The 19261-nt window shown below is 40.4% G+C and overlaps 1 protein-coding gene and 1 long non-coding RNA gene across 2 annotated transcripts in view; one reads left to right on the top strand and one right to left on the bottom strand.

Annotated features, from left to right (window-relative positions):
- LOC145456251 (uncharacterized) overlaps positions 1-18102 on the bottom strand; it is a 248805-nt gene extending 230703 nt beyond the window's left edge. The window contains exon 1 of the long non-coding RNA XR_013920545.1: positions 17422-18102. This is a non-coding gene — a long non-coding RNA (uncharacterized LOC145456251). The remainder of the gene's footprint in view (positions 1-17421) is intronic.
- LOC145455062 (uncharacterized) lies at positions 4096-5495 on the top strand. Its single transcript, XM_080333016.1, has 5 exons — positions 4096-4519; positions 4580-4645; positions 4715-4852; positions 4915-4950; positions 5010-5495. The coding sequence occupies exons 1-5, from the start codon at positions 4435-4437 to the stop codon at positions 5237-5239; spliced, it is 555 nt and encodes a 184-aa protein (XP_080189142.1). The 5' UTR covers positions 4096-4434; the 3' UTR covers positions 5240-5495.
- Positions 18103-19261: the final 1159 nt, after the last annotated feature.

Genomic DNA, 19261 nt, shown 5'->3' with positions numbered 1-19261 from the left:
TTGATCAATCCATTTTAAGCCAATAACATTGAGAGGGACTCCTTTCTCGGTCGCAAATGGAACCGGTAGTTCGTCAAAATCAATTGCAACCAAAGAGTCCACGTGGGAGGAGCCCCCTATACCACGTAACTTCATATCTAAGGGTTGCCGTTCCTCCCAGCTCTTTGGATACATGGTTTTTACGATATTTTTCATAATTAGATTAGGTAGGCTTCCCGTGTCGGCCAAAAATGTCGTTCCGGTTATTGAATCAGTCAAGTACAAAAGCCGACCACCGAATAACTCCGTGAAGTCTGGCTGTAGAGGGTTATCCGGTGTATTAAGGGGTAGAGAAACATTATGAACAATCTTTGCGGGTTGGGGTAATTGTTTCAAGGCGCTATTTAGCAGCGGTAGGGGTTCGTCCTCCCAGCGGTAATTTCTACGGAAATCCCCAATGATCTGTTCATCATTTACCAGGCCCTGGGGGTTAGATAAAGAAAGGGATCTCATCACCGAAGCCCACTCTGTTTCCCCCGAATTTGTGTTGAAGAAATTCCCCAGTTGGGTTGCCTGCTTGTGGCGGCCAGCATCCCTTAACTTCCTCTGCATGGCGTTTGCCAAAATAACATCAGCATCCGTGTTTCCTGGGCCGTGACGTATTCGTCTCATCGAATTTGCCATCCATTTCAGAAGTGGCATATCTCCAGGATCCATCATAAGCTGAAGCATCTCTTTTTCCGATTGGGGTTTAACGGGTATGGTGATCATCGGGGCTGTGACACTAGCTTGTTGTCGTGGCCGTCGTTGCCCAGACGTTACACCATTATCTTTTGTAGTAGAAGTAAAACGAGGCATATTAGGGTACCCGGGGCTGTTAGATTGGCCCCCATCAGAATATTCGTCAGCAAAATCATCATGGCTGTAGCTGTCTTGGAGTGACGTTTGGTAATTTCTTATCTCTTTAGCCAGACATCCCATTCGAGAATCGAAGTCGTCACTCTCTGAATTGTCCTCCTCGCTTCGCTGGTCCTCCTGTTCCAGAAATGTCACACGTCTAGATTCGCCATCCGCACTTCCTGCTCTCCTCCGAGAGTGTACCTCTGCCCTACGACGGTTCTGGCGGTTTTGCCGTGCCCGATAGCCTCTATACTTGTCCAGAGGGCCATTTTCAGGATCTGATTCGGCACGGAATTCGTCTCCCTCAACCCTGACAGGGTTCGGTATTTCGCCGGGAACTCCCTTTTCTGCTTGGCACGCGCACCGCCGTCCACATGGAAACACGGTGTCGTTCCCTTACGGGAGCCTAACAACGCGGTCGGTCCTGAATTAGGTATCATAGGGTATACAGCCTTTACCGTATGGCAATCTAAGCCTTTCGTGATTGTCATTGTAGGCATTTGCGTTACGTCTTGTAATGACTGTTCAGCAAGAGGATCGTACGCTGGAGGATCGCAAGCTGGTGAGTTTGGTAGTACAGTCAAAACAGGAGTTGGATTTCTTTCCCTTACAGCTTGCGCATGTGACTTTCCGAGGTCGAACTCTGAAGCAAGAATTTCATTTAGTACCTCGGTAGAGACTTTCCCGCTAACCTTCGAAGTGGCATCGCATACTGCTTTGAGGTCGGCTTAAGCTCGCCTGACTTCTTTCTTGGCCTTTCCCAGCCCCTTCATTGTCTCGGGCAGAGTTGATTTGACTTCTTTTAGTACCTTTGTTTGATCAGCCTTGTCTTTTGCCCGCTGTCTTTCATGTTGTCTGACGTCTTCATGGCGTTTTTGCGTTGCTTTCAGCAGCTTGATACCCTGCTCGAGCTCGTCAGCCGCCTCTGACAGCTTCTTTTTCTTCTTCCTAAAAAATTTTAGCATTCTTCGCATAATTTATGTAAATTTTGATTGTCTGTATATTAGTTCCGTGTCTTTTACTGGCCAGGGTAAGTACCGTTCTGAGGTAAATTACTCACGGACGTGGTTGTGTTGTCCCCGATCACTCGTCCTTGCGTCGTGGGTACGGAATGTCTTCCGAAGATAACCGGGTCAGTTCTGTTGGTGATTACCACAGCAAATCCGTTAGGTGGGACAGGTAGTAGTTCGGTCGTTGTAGTGACGTCGTCAGAGAGACCTTCAGGAGTCCTCGTAGGATAGAATACCGGCGCGAGGTGTATGTAGATCGATGCCAATGTTATAAGCAGAGATATAACAGAAGTGACTACCGTCACACGGAGCACAACTCTCACGAGGGTCGTCTTTGAGTACATCAAAAGGTCAATGTTTTTACACCGGAAGTATCCCAGTGGTGCCTCCATTTGTGTCATTATAGTGCAGCTCCATAACGATTGTTATGCGAGTCGTCTACACTTGGTTCGGATCACTTCACGGCGAAGAATTGAACTTTTATTGCACTGTACTGTCCAAACGACGTCCGTGGATGTTGATTGAAGTAGCAGTAGTTGCAGTAGTGGTATCTTTCAGCATCAGACAATTACCCTTAGGTCCAGAGTTCTAAACTAGCCTTATATAACGTGTAATTAAGGCTTAATACAACCAAATACTCCAATCATTATCATGCAGACAGAATGAGGTATCTAAGCAAAACTCGGTTAATATTGGCATATAGAATATCCATCAATTATAACACAAGATAAAGCTTAAACCTATGCATATTCATGCACGATTAAATGTATTTTAAATACTCCAAGGTTTGTTTTCGCATATAAACTATGCGACGGCCTTTCCTGCCGAAGTGGTATCTTTCAGGGTTTGTTAACACATAATTAATGTGAAGGCCTTTCCTGCCGAAAAATAGCTCATAGGTTTGTTTACACATATAATGCATGTGACGGCCTGTCCTGCCGTAAAGCAGCTCCAAGGTTGGTTTACACATATAATGCATGTGACGGCCTGTCCTGCCGTAAAGTTCATTTATGACATATCGCTACATTGTACACCATTCAATCACAATAGTCATGCACGAACTAATGTTTTCTGTTATATCTCAGGGTTCCTTTAGTATGGGTGTGTATAAGCTTTTTATTCATTCGTATGTACCGTGTCTCACAGACAATGGATCTGATTTACCACGAATCTCTAACTCTACACATGCTCCAATAAGGTAGAGGTTCCTAGCTTAGTCTAATGGTGCGTAGCTAGTTATAACGCATAACCCCGGGAGGTTCCAACATTAAGGACTTTGTATCGTTGACCCGATTAACATGGCCGTATGCCAATTAAAGTGCACTTGATGATACTACCCTCAACAAGGTGTTGCTTATTCGAACACTGTTAGATACCCAGGGTCCCTTTTACGGGTTTCTGAAGAAATCCCTAACCATTTCTAATCCTAAACTTCTATCCCGCTAGGATGAAGAGTCCCGACACTAATATAGGTCGTGGTCGGTATATAACGCATTATTAGAGACTTCAGGCACAGTACTAGCTATCATATTACTGTAGTAACAACCAATTATTCACATAATAAATGTTCACTAACCCATACACATCTCTACGACATAAAATGTTAGCGGCATTTTAAAGCAACCTGATGGTATTGATCAAAGATACAGTAAAGGCAGTGCTTGAACAAAATGGCGTAACTATACAATAATACATCAGAAGGCCTGGTTACATGCTCGATTCGACTTGAAGTTCAAGCCGTCTCCGGTGACGTCACGCCTCATCTCCGAGCTGACTCGCTGAAGCGCGCAGTTTACATGATCCTTTACTCCACTGTTTTGTTACGCCGTTACCAAATATTTTCGAACGGTGCATTGCATTTGTGAATTGGAGAAAGTGGTTGCGTTTTGCAAATAGCATGAGCAAAGTAGCACGACCAGGTGTGTGGCCCGATGTAGAAACTTTTTTTTTTCTTGATATAATCGAGGAGAAGAATATATTCAACAAGATAGATGGTTGTCGAGGAAGGAATCAGCAATACTACCAAAGTGTTACTGAAGAATTCATGAAGAGAAATATAGAAAGAGACTGGTTAGTTTTTTGAGCATTTTACTGTAGTTGTATTGAAATTACGACTTTTAGTAACATTTCCACCGAGATCTTGCCTTCTCACTGCAGATAGACTACCTCACCGCACCACCTTTATATATAGATAGCTATACAACTGTAATACTTCTGATAGTGTCTGTCAATTCGGTTTATGTATATTGCATAATGTGAAAAAATACCGAGATAGTGAGAAATATTGCAATATGAATTCAGGAAACAGATATCTACGAAGTGGAAAAATATGAAGAATATTTACTACAGCAAATTGAAGGTAGCGTCGAAGTCAGGAGCCGGTGCAGTGACCTGGATTTTCTACGATAAAATGCATAGCCTTTTTGTCACAGAGACCACGAACCAAAGTAAACAGTTGTTATATGTTAAGCAGTAGGCCATTTGTGATCTTGTCTGCAGTGATATGTGATTTGCTTCCATTTTTCATGATCATTGAACTGTTTTTATGCTGTCATACATCATGCCTATTATTGAATTCAAGGCTTTTCAAGGAGATTTGACAATGGTGGACACCATGTGCCAGCAGTTTGGTATGATACAGATTTGTCAGTGACATAAATTCTGGAACTAACTAGTTCTTGTCATTTTAGATGCAACACCGGATGAACTGCTCTCCGTCGATGATGATGATGCTGCTGCTGCTGATAACTCATATTGTATGTTATATTAGTTCATACATCATTTACATCATTGTATTTCATCTTTACGATTGACTATATTTCTAGTGACCAGTGAAGAGACTGCGACAACATCGACATCGTCGCCTCAGTCAACCGCCACCCTTTTCAACGTTAGTTGTGAAACTGCAGACGAAGCAGATGAGACTGAGACTGGCATGCTTAGAACTAGGAAGCGAAGAGCAGGTGCAAAGTACACAAGTACCATTTTGGTATAGGAAATTGACAATGATAAAATAATTTTTTAGATGAGAGAAATATTCGCCAGCATAAGAGAAAAAAAGGTAATGTACAATTAATTTGGATATTTTGATGTGTATAATGGAGCACTTTTCGTTTTCAGACGATGATGGATGGCAAAAATACATCAATGCATTCACTGAGCAGTGCGAGAAGGATCGAATTTGCAAAGAACAGCTAGTTAACAAGATGAATGAGACCTTGATGGAATCGCTCAGAATACTGATGAGACAAGATGTAGGAGCTGTACATAGAAATAGAAATGAAAGTCATTCACCACCTGTGGTGGTACATGTGGAGATGGATGATTCTATCAACAATGATGAAAGTTGAATGCTAAGCTTGGAGTTAATAAAATTCATGGAGTTCATCTTGTGGTACTAGTACATTGGCTCTTGCTAAAATTGTGATACTGATAAGTTTAGCAATATCCTGCACCTAGCTGCAAAGGGCCAGCTACTACTGTGTTTGCCAACTAGAATGCCTACCAACTAGACACTCCTATTTCCTGCATTACACGTTCCTCGCGAATACACATTTGTATTCAAATTATGCAACTGTATTCACCGAAAATTGAATCCATATCTTATTACCCGCGAAAAGACATTCGCAGAGGCTGCGTGTCAGCCAAGTGCTGAACTATTGCCTGGCGAACCCTAGCGCCATCATTATGCTGGTTTTCGCTTTGTGAAAGAGAATGTGTTGGCGGTTGAGGAAAGCAGTGGTTTCGGTCAATCTGTTGAGGTATAGCGATTGCATTCTTTTCACACAAATTGTGCATAGCACAGCATGTTGACACAATTTCAGGTACCATGTCAATTGATGCACCAATTTTCTTTCCTAATATTCGCCACCGTGCCTTCAGCCTTCCAAAAGCATTCTCAACACATATGCGAACACTGGAATGGTACACGTTGAAAGACTCTCGATCAGGGGGCAAGCCAAACCCGATGAATGGCTTGATAAGCCATGGCAGAAGTGGGTATGCCGGATCTCCGAGTATCAGTTGAGGAATTTCCACTCCATTCAACCAGATAGATGCCTAAAAAAAGATGAAAAAATTCGTATCACATGTTCAGGGAAATAAAGTCGCAATGTTTTCCAAACCTTTGGTAACTTGTCGTGATGCTTGAATACGCCTGATTCGGTGAAGACGGCTGCATCGTGGGTACTGCCAGGCCATTTCACATTTATGTCTCTAAACCTTAAATTTTTATATGTCCTTATATAGTCTATTAATATCAATTTTTGACATATTCTTCATACATACTTATACCGATCATCGACAACTGCTTGCAAAATTATTGAATCCCAGCCTTTTCGGTTCGTATAATCCTTTTTGCCCTCACATGGCGCCGTCACTGGAATGTGGGTTCCGTCGATACATCCCACAACCTATCATGAAAGATGTGTAGGCATTAGGCATATTACTGAGCAACAATGCAGATTTTCAATGAATTCTTGTGAACCTGAGGAAAGTGGTGATGTCTCTGTATCCGCATTGCGATTTCTTCAGCCTCTTCTGGCTTTGGCCACGAAATGAAAACATGGAGTTGCTTGTTTATTGCCTGACAGAATCTTATAACAAAAATACAGATTAGTTTGACAGCTGACTATATATACATCAATCAAGAAAATTCCAAATTACCGTTTAAGGCACCTGCAAACCGACGACTTGCTTACTCCAAAAATGTGTGCAACAGTACGGTACTCAGCAGAGGATGCTAGCATATAAATTGCGATGGCGGTTCTTTTGTCTGTGGGTATTGGTTTCCTCACTGTCACATCATCTGATGATATTAAACATTTTGCTAGACGTTGGCGAACTCAGTCTATAGATAGATTTACGATTAAGATATTATCACACTACCTGGCCTCATATCTTCGTAAATTAGGTTCAATAATTCCATAAAAGTCTCCTTCGTCAACCGAAAATTTTCAATCCATTGAGCGTTGTTGTATTCAGCAACATCTTTTTCCCAATATTCCCCGTATCTAAAGTATAGCCATACTATCACAACAGTACGCTGTAAATTGTCAGGATACTATACAATAAAGTTCTGGTGTTTATTAGATGTCGTAAATACGAATCTAGACAAACCTTGGATGCATCCATACTCTTCCGGTACGGTTGTCTGTTGAGGAATCCATAATCCTGGGGGGTTGATGCCTCTTTTGTTCCAGTAAAATTTCATGAATCGCATCATAAACATACTTAATAACATACAGAATCCTCATAATTTCACTCTCAGTCAACATACTTTTCCAATTTCGCTACAAGAAACGGGAATTATATGAATCAACAAGCCTAGTTCCCCCACAGCAATAAGCATCTTCAGCGAACAACAAAAGTTACGAGAGCTCAAGCCGATCGTAAACCACTTTACACAACAGCTTGAGGCTCGAGTCGACTTGAAGCAGTTTGCCTTTTTCTCTTCCTCGAATACGAGAGAGTCGGATCGACGAGTCGGCTTCGAAGCTGACTTAAGACGTCATGTAAATGGGCCTAAAGTCACCCTCTCATGAAAATATCAATGTCCTGTTATGACTCACGCGTCTCGTTATCATGCCGCAGATTGATTAATGTCGTTGTTCGTCAAACGTATCTTCTCCGATCTCCATCATGGTATGTTCAGGACATATTTGGCAACCGTACGTTTGGGTACTTCGTCTCGTGCATCTATTTCGAACCCGATTTCTTCAACTCCCTTGATAATGAAACGATTCTTCTGCGTAAATTTCCTTGATTTTGCAGCCGTCTTTGTCGTCTCCTTTCTCCGCTGTCTTCAACGCGACTTCTTGCGGGCATTGTTTGGCACGTTCCAACCTTTGGTTCACTGGTCCTTGCTGAGCAGTGATTGATAGTGCCGGATTTCTTCTCATCTCGTTCATTTGACTTCATTAAGCCCTAGATTCTATCGAGGGGAGCAGTTTTTCGGGATTGTCGAATAGTAATGTAAGAGTTGGTACCACCAAGTCATTCATTATTGCCAAAAGAATGTCCAGTTCATCTCAATACCCTCATGCCATTTCATCACTCCACCCAGTCTTATTATGGTCTTATTGAGAGCAGGTCATTAAATTCTCGGCATGATTTCCAGACGCTCTTCTTGTCATACAACTTTTAGATACACTCGATGCGCACAGAGAGGACATTAAAACAGACACATATCAGAATATCGCGTCATTTGCTATCGTAACGTTGCCACAATACAATAATTCGCATGCATGTACTGATCAGGGTGCCATAAGTGCACTCGTCAGACACATCCATTTCGTAAAACGAATGTGCAAACAAGGCGGGTCTTATTCTAATGTCATACTCAATCATCGACACATCTGTTTCGAAAAACGAATGTGTGGACAAGTGCAACCATGGGTTACTTTTCTAAGGTCTTTATATTAGCAGTACTGGCCTGAGGTATTCCTAATGTTATAGGCCTAATAATTCCGGTTATAATATTCATTTCTATATCAAATTCGCATAGCCGGGAAGTTTGACACCTTTCGGTTTGTCAAGCATTCTCATTGGGGTCCGAGCCCAAGTCCAATCCAACTACTTCCTCATGGTACACATGACACTGGTCGCGTGCCCATTTCAACTACTTCCTCATGTTACTTTTAACACGAGTTGAATTTTTGCGTTGCACAATTCATGCAGTAGCACTCTGGCGGTCAACCTGCTGCATGTATCATGTGCGGTGACAGTTCTCGCCAGCTCACATTTGAGCGCAACACCGGCTGAATAAATAAACAGCCACTGATAGCGCCCAAAACGAAGCAACCTAGTAAAAATTTAGAAACCTATTGCCCCCCACAAAGGCAATTTTTTATTGTTTTATAATTTTTTTTTTGAAAATGATTTTATACTCCGTATAACTTTTTATCTTTGGTTTTCGCTTTCGTAAATTTTTTTTTATATATATATTATGTACATGTTTTAGAATCTATTGATTTTATAATTTTGTTCGCAATGGGTTTTCATTTTTAGGATTTTTTTCTTAGTGGGTATTATACTATGATGCAATGCGCGTATATACACAATTTAATATATCTCTCCACCCCAGCCTTCCCCCAGGGATTGTCAACGGTCACATTCCTTCCAGCACACTTACAACGTGTCAAATGGGAGGCGAGGTCTTCCCATAGTTAACCAAAGTATTACACTGCATAGGAAGTGCCGAGAGACGTGCTCATCATTTATTTACATTACTCCATCACGTGAGCACCTGATAGGCCTAATTTTCCCCATTAACATAAACCGTCGGACACTCAAAAAGAAAACACCTCTTACCATTTGGTAAGTGCCAAGCGGTGCCATTGGTATCCATCGAGTGAAAGGGGTGCCGAAAGGTAGGGATGGGAGCCCGTCTTCCACATAAATGTGCAATATTATTTACAGATATGGTTTGCGGTTTAGATATAGTAAATAATAGTAAATTTCATATCTATTTAAGATCCTCGGGACATTCTGCGTTCGTCATGATCGGGGTTCAAAAATAATATATTTACACATAATATATAAGCAGCAATTAAAAACAACTTAAAAATGTCTCGTAGATATATCACTAATATCTAGCAAAGCGGACAATAGTGAGGACTAAATAAAGAGAGAAAAAAATATAATCAAATCGGAAGCTCAAATATAATTAATAGTTTAGCAAAACTTTTCATATTGAAAATAGGGTGATTTTTCACGGGGCAGGGGGTCTGGGAATGTTATCCGTTTATTCTACTATCTTCTCCTTCTTATGACGATTTTTTGGGTTGACGAGCGATCGCAATTGGTCCACACTAGTCTCGTAAATGAATGTGGCGTTAAAACAAATCATTCACTGCAATGTGCGTACCTAATTCCATTTGTACCCTGCGATTTAAAATGAACACACTGTGTAACAGACAATAAATGTAAAGCAGACTTTCACTGAAGACAATACATGTTCTATACTTATTCGAAAATTCATTTTTGTATATAAGGTGGAAATTGCGCGGATTGCATTCGAGTTATTGAACTATCCGTAGTCCCCGAGATGTTATTTCAGGGTCACACTTGGCGATTCAATCACAATACAATGTCCTTTACTTTCTGGAACTTAACATAAATTTTGTGTATCGGTATAATAAATCCGTGTATATAATAAATCAAATACAAGAATACAGCTTCTATACTTCAGAGCTATTCCCCAGTTAAACCGTATTCTGACTCAAATTCTTCTTCCGTTAAGTTGAGCTGGATAGGGATGCCGAATTATTACGCTTGTCCTAATTCCCTATCCGCTAGCCTTATCAATTCAGTTGTCCCGGCTTGTCTGGCAGTCTAAACACTACCAGTCCATTGAGTGAATTAGCCTCTTATAGAATCAAGGCACCTTACCAGTAGACTATATCACTTTATCACTATGTAGACAAGGTAATTCAACTCATTTGTGATACAATAAGCGCGCGATCATTCAATGATGGACTGTTCCTCACAGGGTACACAATTCAGAAAGCACACCAGGCGCCGCGATCCAGTCAAGCATCGACCCACATCTTCGAAATCCGGTCAAGACAAACTAAACCACGAGAAAAAGGGTGACTCAAATTAAACCGAGTCAAACCCTGACTCAAGTCATAATATAAGACTATTTATCACACAGCACTCAATCTGTACACAAGGTTAATTCATTCAGGACACTATCCATGGCCCAGTACAACTAATCTGGACCAACACTGGTCACATTATGATTTCCAGACCTAAAAATGTCACACGTTATTTTAATTTTCAAATTCCAAACCTCAGGCGAGTTCTGGTCTTAATTTTAAACATCAAGCATTCCTGCTTCAAGCGATCCAAACCTTGATACCGATTGCAGATATCATCTCAACTCATATGGCGTTCCTATTCGTATACAGTCACATTCACTATCACATATACAATCGCGCGGGCCAATGTACAAAATGTTTTGAGGTACCATCGCATCAATATCAACACTTGCTCCTTCTACAGGTGCAGGGCGCAAAGTCAATGCTCTTATCTTGGCAATCCGTCCGTGATCTACCATTGAATGACCTATTATACCAAGATCGTGTTGACATGACCATTCTTCGACCCCTTCCTGCGTGTTGCAGCTATGGAGTGTTTTGTAACAATTCTTCGAAACTTTTATGTCCGTCGCCTTAATATCCACGCCCTGAATTAGTTCGTAAATCATTATGCGCCTGCCTGCATCATATGAATCAATGCTTCTTAGTTCCAAAATATCATCCAATATATAGCACATTATATCCAATGTTCTCTGGGATATTTCATCGTACAATGACACCCTTGTCAAGAGCCCATCTTCGCGTCTTTTACACCAATCATTTCGGTCTGAAATCATATCCCACACGTGGTTTTTAAGGTCCATTCTCTCGTCCCACGTTTCATAGGTTCCTAAATCCCAACTGTCCATGGAGTAATAAATACTCCGTAGATTGTCCCAGTTCGTGGATTCATGCTTAGGTATTAAATCCACCGTTCCAAGTTCCTTCATTTTAGCACCGCTATTCTTCAATTACACAATCCCTACAAGAATTTTAGCCAGGTAATATAGAGTTCCATCTTACTATACGGGTAAAAATTACCCTCTCCAATTACGCAATAGTTCCTTTCCACACCCAATATCGGCATGAATTCAACTCATTTGTATAATAATTTCACAGACCAAATCACAGCAAAAGAGTTCTATATGCACTCCCAGCTATTCAGCAGCCAACACAAATTTTCTCCGGCTACCATGCACCAACTGACGCAAGAAAGGATTCAGAAAACGCACGAATTTGAATTCAGTCAAAGATCATGGTATAAGCATGGCTCGCCGAGTGCGAGTCCACCTGCTTACGGATACCCGGTTGTCGGTTGTGTCCTCAGTCGAGCGGATGTTAATAGGAAATTGCAAAGTAGCCTTTCTGCCCGAATTCTCGGCTATTATGAACGGTAGTAAAGGCATGACCGCGAGTTTTCTATGCTTATTGAGCACGCATATTTGGCGGTGTGTATACTGCTTAACTGCTCAGGAACATGAAGCGATCTCGTATTTCACTACAAAAATTAACGACTTCTGCTAGTAAGGTATGTTTCTGTGATGCCTTTGATGTTACTGATACATCGAGCCTCCAGCCTATACGGGGCTTACCAACTTATGTGCCATTCAACTGCATCGTTATACAGAGGTGGTCAAAGCAGTCAAGAAAGCTACTCAAGTAGAAGTAGAAGTAGCGACGAAAAAAATCTACTCAAGTACAAGTAGAAGTACTTCTTTCATGAGCAACCTAAAACTACTTCAAGTAGAAGTATAATTGACTGACTTTAGAAGTACTCAAGTAAGTAAGTAGTTGTGAAAACGATCCTGATTGGAAGGATTATAAAAAGGTGCAAATTGAGCTATGTGATAGGTGACGAGCTTGATTCATATTGATGCATACCAGCAGGTATATCCAATTTTCGATAGCATAAGCATTCGTCCCCATCATGGTGTGAAAATGATAGTATTGATAAGGAAATGCGACACTAATCCTCTGTTTTCTCCAACCACGCGTTTTGGAAAATAGCATGGTATGGCGCCACCCCCCCATATTACAAGGGTGGTAGTCTAGTCGAAGAAATACGTAGTAGTTGTATCGGATACGGTGTAAACACCTTGCACGATTAGTAAACGTTAATATAAAACATGGTGGACCGTAAAAATGCCATATTGTGTAGCTTTATTTCCGGAAGTTAAAGGCATTACTACACTTGCTTTTATACTTCAACACGTATGTTTTCCGGACAAAAGAACTGATAATAACTATAACTTAAAATATATGATACTGGGAATTGAAAGTGAAATATAACTACTACTTCTAAAAGCAGAATATGTATCTCATGTCTTAGTCCAGAAAGTTTCAAAAAGGGGTACGCTAAAACAGCTCCAAAATTTAAAAAAAATTCCACTCTTCCAGATTAGGACACGCCATGGACATGTTAGATGAAGCACTTCGCCACCGACCGCCTCTGAAGTTTAGTTTTACCGCTAAAAATATATGCGCATAATCTAACTATACGTCGGCTACTTAGCTACAAAGCTCTTTATCTGACCCTGATCAGACGTAGTCGCGCGTATGAAGTAAGCATGTACCAATCGAAAACGCTTGCGGAAAAGGTTGGCTTTCCTACTGGCTACTACAACTCACGGCCAACAGCAACCAAAATAATGCTGAAGCAACCAAGTATTTCGGCAGCGTCATATGTCATTTGCCGTTGGAAAGGGTATGCAATGAACTCGCAATGAAGTGAAATTGATGTACAGATTTATTGTACTGTGGCAGGCCGTATTATTGTAAGCTAACTAGCCATAAAAGCATATTATTAGTAACTTCTGACGCAAGATTCATCGGAGCACATTCATCTTTGAACTCCGTTTAGAAATGTCCGGTCTGGAAATCATTATTACATAATGATAAAGTCACAGGAATTGATTGTACCATTTAGATTGAATATTCTGACATCGCAACTTCAGTTGTTTGACACCGGGCATACAAAGTACATCTTGCATATCTGCAGTACCCCATCTACCAAGGAATTGCTCAGTGGTGTAATACTCCAGTGCGGCCTCGTCAATTCCAATTGGGCGCGAGCCACCTCACCAAATACCTAGGCCTACCTTAGGCAGTATGACATCAACAACGAGATCAAAGAAGACAACGCAGTTCAACAGCCACGTCCGACAAATCTACACGTTATTACAATGTTATGTTCTCTAACATGGGCGACGGGCACAATCACCACATTATAAACAATAATTTACTGAAAAACCACAAATACCACAAAACTGTCAAGATCATTAATTTCCGCCATATTTTTGAACTGTGGGCCGTGCACGATACCTGATAACACTCTCTAGAAGTTAAAACAGGGATGGCAGTCGATCTGATATTCACGGGCGCATGTAAACTATTTAGGACGTTACTAGTAACGTCACATGTCATCCAAAGGTCGGTTAAATAAGTGCCAATGTTGATCGCCACGATATATGGCCCGCCGAATGCGAGGCCACCTGCATACGGGTACCAGGTTGTCGTCAATAAAGGTTCAAGACACCATACATTCACCGAAAAAACTGCTTCGATAACATTTCCTTAGCCAATTGCGTCTACTGCTATGGATCAAGCCTAGGCTGATTCCGACAATAAATCACAACGTTGAAACCGCTGATACCGGTCACGTCGCTGAAATGCGTAAGCAACACACGGTAAGTAAAATTTCTATAGTGATGTGATTACTGCTGGATCCTGGATGAGATGAAGATGAACAGCAAGCGAGCTGCAGAAGGGTTTGTTTCCGAATTCAGTTGTTCATCAGATATTGGGGATCTATTTATTTTTTCACCCTAACTCATTTCTCCGGAAGACACTTAGAAAAGGGGTTACCAGTGAAACATGATCAGGTATCGGGTGAAACATTATAAGCATTCCCTCGAGGCGCTTGATATTTTTGTTGTTTAATAATGTTATTGGCACGTAGATCTGCGATTTTTATCCCGAGGGCACGGATACGTCAATCTATTTTTACAATATTCACTTCCGATTAAATAGAATCGCTCCTAAGATGTTATGATGTCATGTATGATTTTGACATAACTCCCTCAGGGCAAGTCAGCACATTTCTTGAAACTGCTTCTAATTAAATAAAATTACTAAACCGACATTCTCTCTATTGCACGCAACTTCGAAGTTATTGCCACTGGGAATTGACTATGTTTTATCCCGTATGTTTTTATCGCGTCCCACAGCTTTCTGATCTGGGCCCATTCAGCTTGCAAAGAACATCGCCATCGCTGTCGATCGTCAGCCAATATTTCATAATCGTTTAGTACACCTTTAATTGTGAGTGTTTGTATTGGTAAGGATGAGGCGGGAAGTGCCCTTATACCGCAAATCCCTAGATTTGGCGCGCGCCCACGCTCTATCTCCACGTCTTATGAGGAGGTATGGGAAATATATCAACATACCTTTCGCCATTAATTTTGCCCATGACTAGGATGCGAAACGACATCGGATCCCATAACTTGACACGTGCTCGTTCACGAATTCTCTTCGACGGCCTCTTTTCTGAAATTTGTTGCGTCCTAATGTTACCAGAACTCCCCGACAACTGTGCAAAAACTAAGCAACACAGCATTATCGGTTACTGCGCTGGAAAGTGGTGCTGTCGCATTCTTGACAGACTTTAACACACTTCGTGCGACCACATTCCACTTTACCGGGTAATTATTTTGGCACACCCATTCGTGCATATATATACGCAGTACTTACCAACCGGTTGGCTTAGTCGATTTTGCACATTTTGCCTTTGCCAACCGTTTCACGCTTCACATGGCTGTCATAATGACGCTGTAATAAATACTGAAATACATTTATTTTAACCTTCGCTTGCTGTGACTTTTTGACTGTAGAATATCGTGATCGATTTTTGCTTGGCTCACCTGAGGGCTGAGGTTATCAATTCTCCCCCCGCTTCCATCAAAATGAGCAATTGTGTCTATATGCTATAGAATGAGGTTCGGTCTATGTGCTTGTAAGTGTAACCGACTTTCTGTAAACCGCGATGATTGTTCATGGTATTTTCCAGGACAAAAAATATTCAAGGATGAATCATAGTTATTTATAAGAAGTGATTTGTGACGATTCAGCACATCATCGTAGCGACTTCCCACGACAAGATGCAAAACTGAATTCTGGAGAAAATGTCATCAAAATAAGTTGTTTAAAAGGGGGACATAAGATGGCTGTACCTAATTTAACAAGTAAATCGTTGTTTGCAGATTTAAATTTAACAGCCCACATCGTGTACTATTGTCATAATATTAGCAGTTACGCCAATAATAGGTGCATTTTTGTAATTCTTTTAATGTGACACCGTGATAAGGATGCTACACCTAAATCACCATAACGATTTCACCCGCAAAGTCGAGGACTAAAAAATAACGCGCCTATAACCAACACTACATTGATAACATGGATTATACGGATAATCTGGATAACAATTCCTTGGTGTGAACGTAACTCTATCTATTATAGAACAGATATCGAATATTTTTTTATGTTGTGAATTTCGTCAAACTACCTTCGTCACTTCTGCAAATAATCTCAAAACACCTATTTTATTTATGTCTCAACGTGCCAAACATAATTTGCAAATCTAACTATCGTTCGAGTTGTGCAATATAATATAACCTACGACATACTGCAAAAGCACTTCAAGAGATTAAAGTTGATTATCGTATCAGTTCCGTGCATTAGGTTATTGGTCACGACATAACCTACAATATTGCTTGATATTAAGTTACCTATCGCACCTATACGTAGCCTACTCTCTTTCATTGATATGACATTTATTCGAAAAATAATTCCAGAGATTATATCTTCATATAAAATTAAGTTTACCAGAAGGTTCGCACGCAACTACTGTTTTCCAATTTATTTTCTACTTGTACACCATAGTTCTACCCAATGTCATCATATTTTAAAAATCGCGTGATTTTTCTGCTGTACCTCGATTAACACTACAACTTAATCCTATTACTTTTATACGACCTTGAAAACAGATAAATTAAATTTCGTAAAGATATTTACAATGTTACCACTTTAATATTGGAATCTAGGCCTTGTCCTAAAGGTGGGAATAATCCGTCACTGACCATCCCTGGCGAATACTGATATCGCAAATAGCGGCCCGGTCCTTCCGAGTCAATGAATACTTCATATTGATTCCTTCCAATTGCCAATGGTCGCAAAGTTCATGTTCAGTCCTAAGCCCGGATTGGCATTGTTTTGAATTATCGACGATGGCCAGATAACGTCCAGTTAATTGGAACTGCTTTTGCGGCATTTCCTGTCTGTCCGTTGAACCACTCGTCATTGGTCTGTTGTCGTAATAAAATTCGCATGTAGGTTTCTCGCACATAACATTTGCTTGCCGAGAGTCACATGGCGAGGAGAACTGATGAGCCAATGTATTGATTGGATTTGGCTTCATCATTTGGAGTGCTGTCTCTTTCATATACTGAAGGCATAGGACACTGGAACACTATTTCTATCGACGACAACAGCGTTTGTGATACCGTCCAAGTATAGCTGGGATGATCACTAATACTACTCCTTCGAAGAAAATCAAGATTGGTCCCCACTGTGACGTTTGACAGGGCATGTACGTTGAAAAACTGGTACTTCAGAAGTCCGTACTGGCCACCAATATGAGAGAGATGAAAAAAGAGATGCCTTGGGTTCAAGAAGTAATTTTCACAGCTGTACTGAACATCACTCAATGATGGATTGGGCAGTTTGCAACAGTCTTTAGATGAACTTCGGGCAAGGATTTCACTCTCGGTTCGTTTGCTTCTTCTGTAGAATGTACCAGATGTTCAACTTCAAAGCCTGACAGCAGTCAACAGCGACCTTGTACGGTCCAGTAATTAATTAATTTCTCATTATGTGTATTCCGTACGTGATATTACCTTAATACAACCAAATACTCCAATAGCTTAATTGCACGGCTAAACAGGTCTAATTACTGATAAACTCGATTATAAATGATACACATGTAGCACACTTCAAATTATAACACGAGTTTATGCATTCCCATCCAGCATGCACAATTTACAACTTGATTAACACTCCAAGGTATGTTTCAACATATAAATGTTGAGGCCTTTACTGCCCAATATACATCCATATAACATATACCAACAATATGCCGATAGATGACCACAAAAGGACTGTCATTCGAAGACTAGGGTCAAATATATTTCTATTGTTGTGTTCCGGTGTTTTCCTTTGATTTATTACTCTGTATTGGTGTCTAAAGCTTTTTTATATATTCGTATAAGCTATGATCCAAAGGCAACATAGGTCCTTATTCAGCACGAAATTGAAACTCTATTCCAGCTAGGGTAGAGGGTCTTGGCTTAATATATGCGTAGCCAATTATGACGCGTATGTGTAGTATATCAGTCATAATAATTAAACAATCAATACTGTAATAACATTAACACATGACAATTCATTATGCTTGAAAATATGACTAAAAAGGTTCTAAATTTTCAAGTTAACATGACGTTAGTGTTTTGTTCTTTTGTTATTTAGGGAGATAATTTGGGTAATCTGTTTTATTCTACCTCCCCCCAGTTATTTCCAATGGTTACTCTCCCATAACTCAAACTATATGTAAGGATTGCTAACTTTGATTTCATTGTTGGCTATGACGAACGGGTCGACATGAAATATTCACTATCATGAAGGGGGGCGTGTTTAGAAAAGTTAGAGAACCAGTGGTCTAAACTAAATATTTTTATTTCAGAATTGGATGAACAGCAAATAAACTCTTCTGAAACCTGTGCTGAACCATTTCCTACACAACGGTCAAAGTTTGTCTTAATATCTGACCAGGCTTCCAGGCTTGCTGCAATAATAGTAATAAAAAATCAAGTTTCCAACCAAGGCTTCATCAAACTTGATCACGCATTTGTAGAGATTTTATCCTAATCTTACCTCTTGACCAAATTCACTGGGGCCAGAAACTTTTCGCGACCCAATGCTCATCAAATGCAATCTAACAGTTTCCGAGAAAGTGAAAATGTAAATTCGAACCAATGTAATTGTAATTAGAATTGTAATTTATTACATGTTTAACAGTAATTGTAATTGTAATTTGATATTTTTAGCATTGAGTAATTGTAATTGTAATGTAATTGGAACATGCAAGGAAGTAATTGTAATTATAATTGTAATTGAATTGAAATATAGTAGTTGATCCAACCCTGATATTATTCTCATAAAATCAAAATCTTCCGTCGATTTGCCAACAATTTCGACGAGCACTGGCAAGGGAATATAAGCTCACGCCTCAACGGTCTAGGCTAGACTGGGACAATGTATTAGGCGTTTGAGTATTTCTACGTTGATAATGAGCAGAGAGTGAAACGGGTTTCTGTACTTGCTACCGATATTACCCATTTAACAAGTTGAACAGCAGTATCCAACACTAAAATCCTACGGCATATGAAATCAAGATTGCCACGTACGCCTGCTAGATTTTTTTACATCATACCCCGATATCAATTTTATTGTGAGCATCATTCGCTGACTACTTACATGTACTGTATTTCGCTCTTGATGTTGTATGATTATGCGTCAAGCTCACAACAGGGAGTCGACAAATATTCACAAACGGAAAGCTGGATATTTCGAGCAAACTTTTGTAAGAAAGCAAGTGAAATGTTTTGGATTGTCAAGGTGGTTGCTTACTGCTTGCTTATCACAAATAAATTGATCGCAAACGCAGTGATCGGAGCTTAT

This window comes from Botryllus schlosseri, chromosome 14 (assembly GCF_051294905.1).
Source record: "Botryllus schlosseri isolate E-star chromosome 14, Bs_hap1, whole genome shotgun sequence".
Taxonomy (NCBI): domain Eukaryota; kingdom Metazoa; phylum Chordata; class Ascidiacea; order Stolidobranchia; family Styelidae; genus Botryllus; species Botryllus schlosseri.
This window is presented reverse-complemented; position numbering and strand designations above follow the sequence as displayed.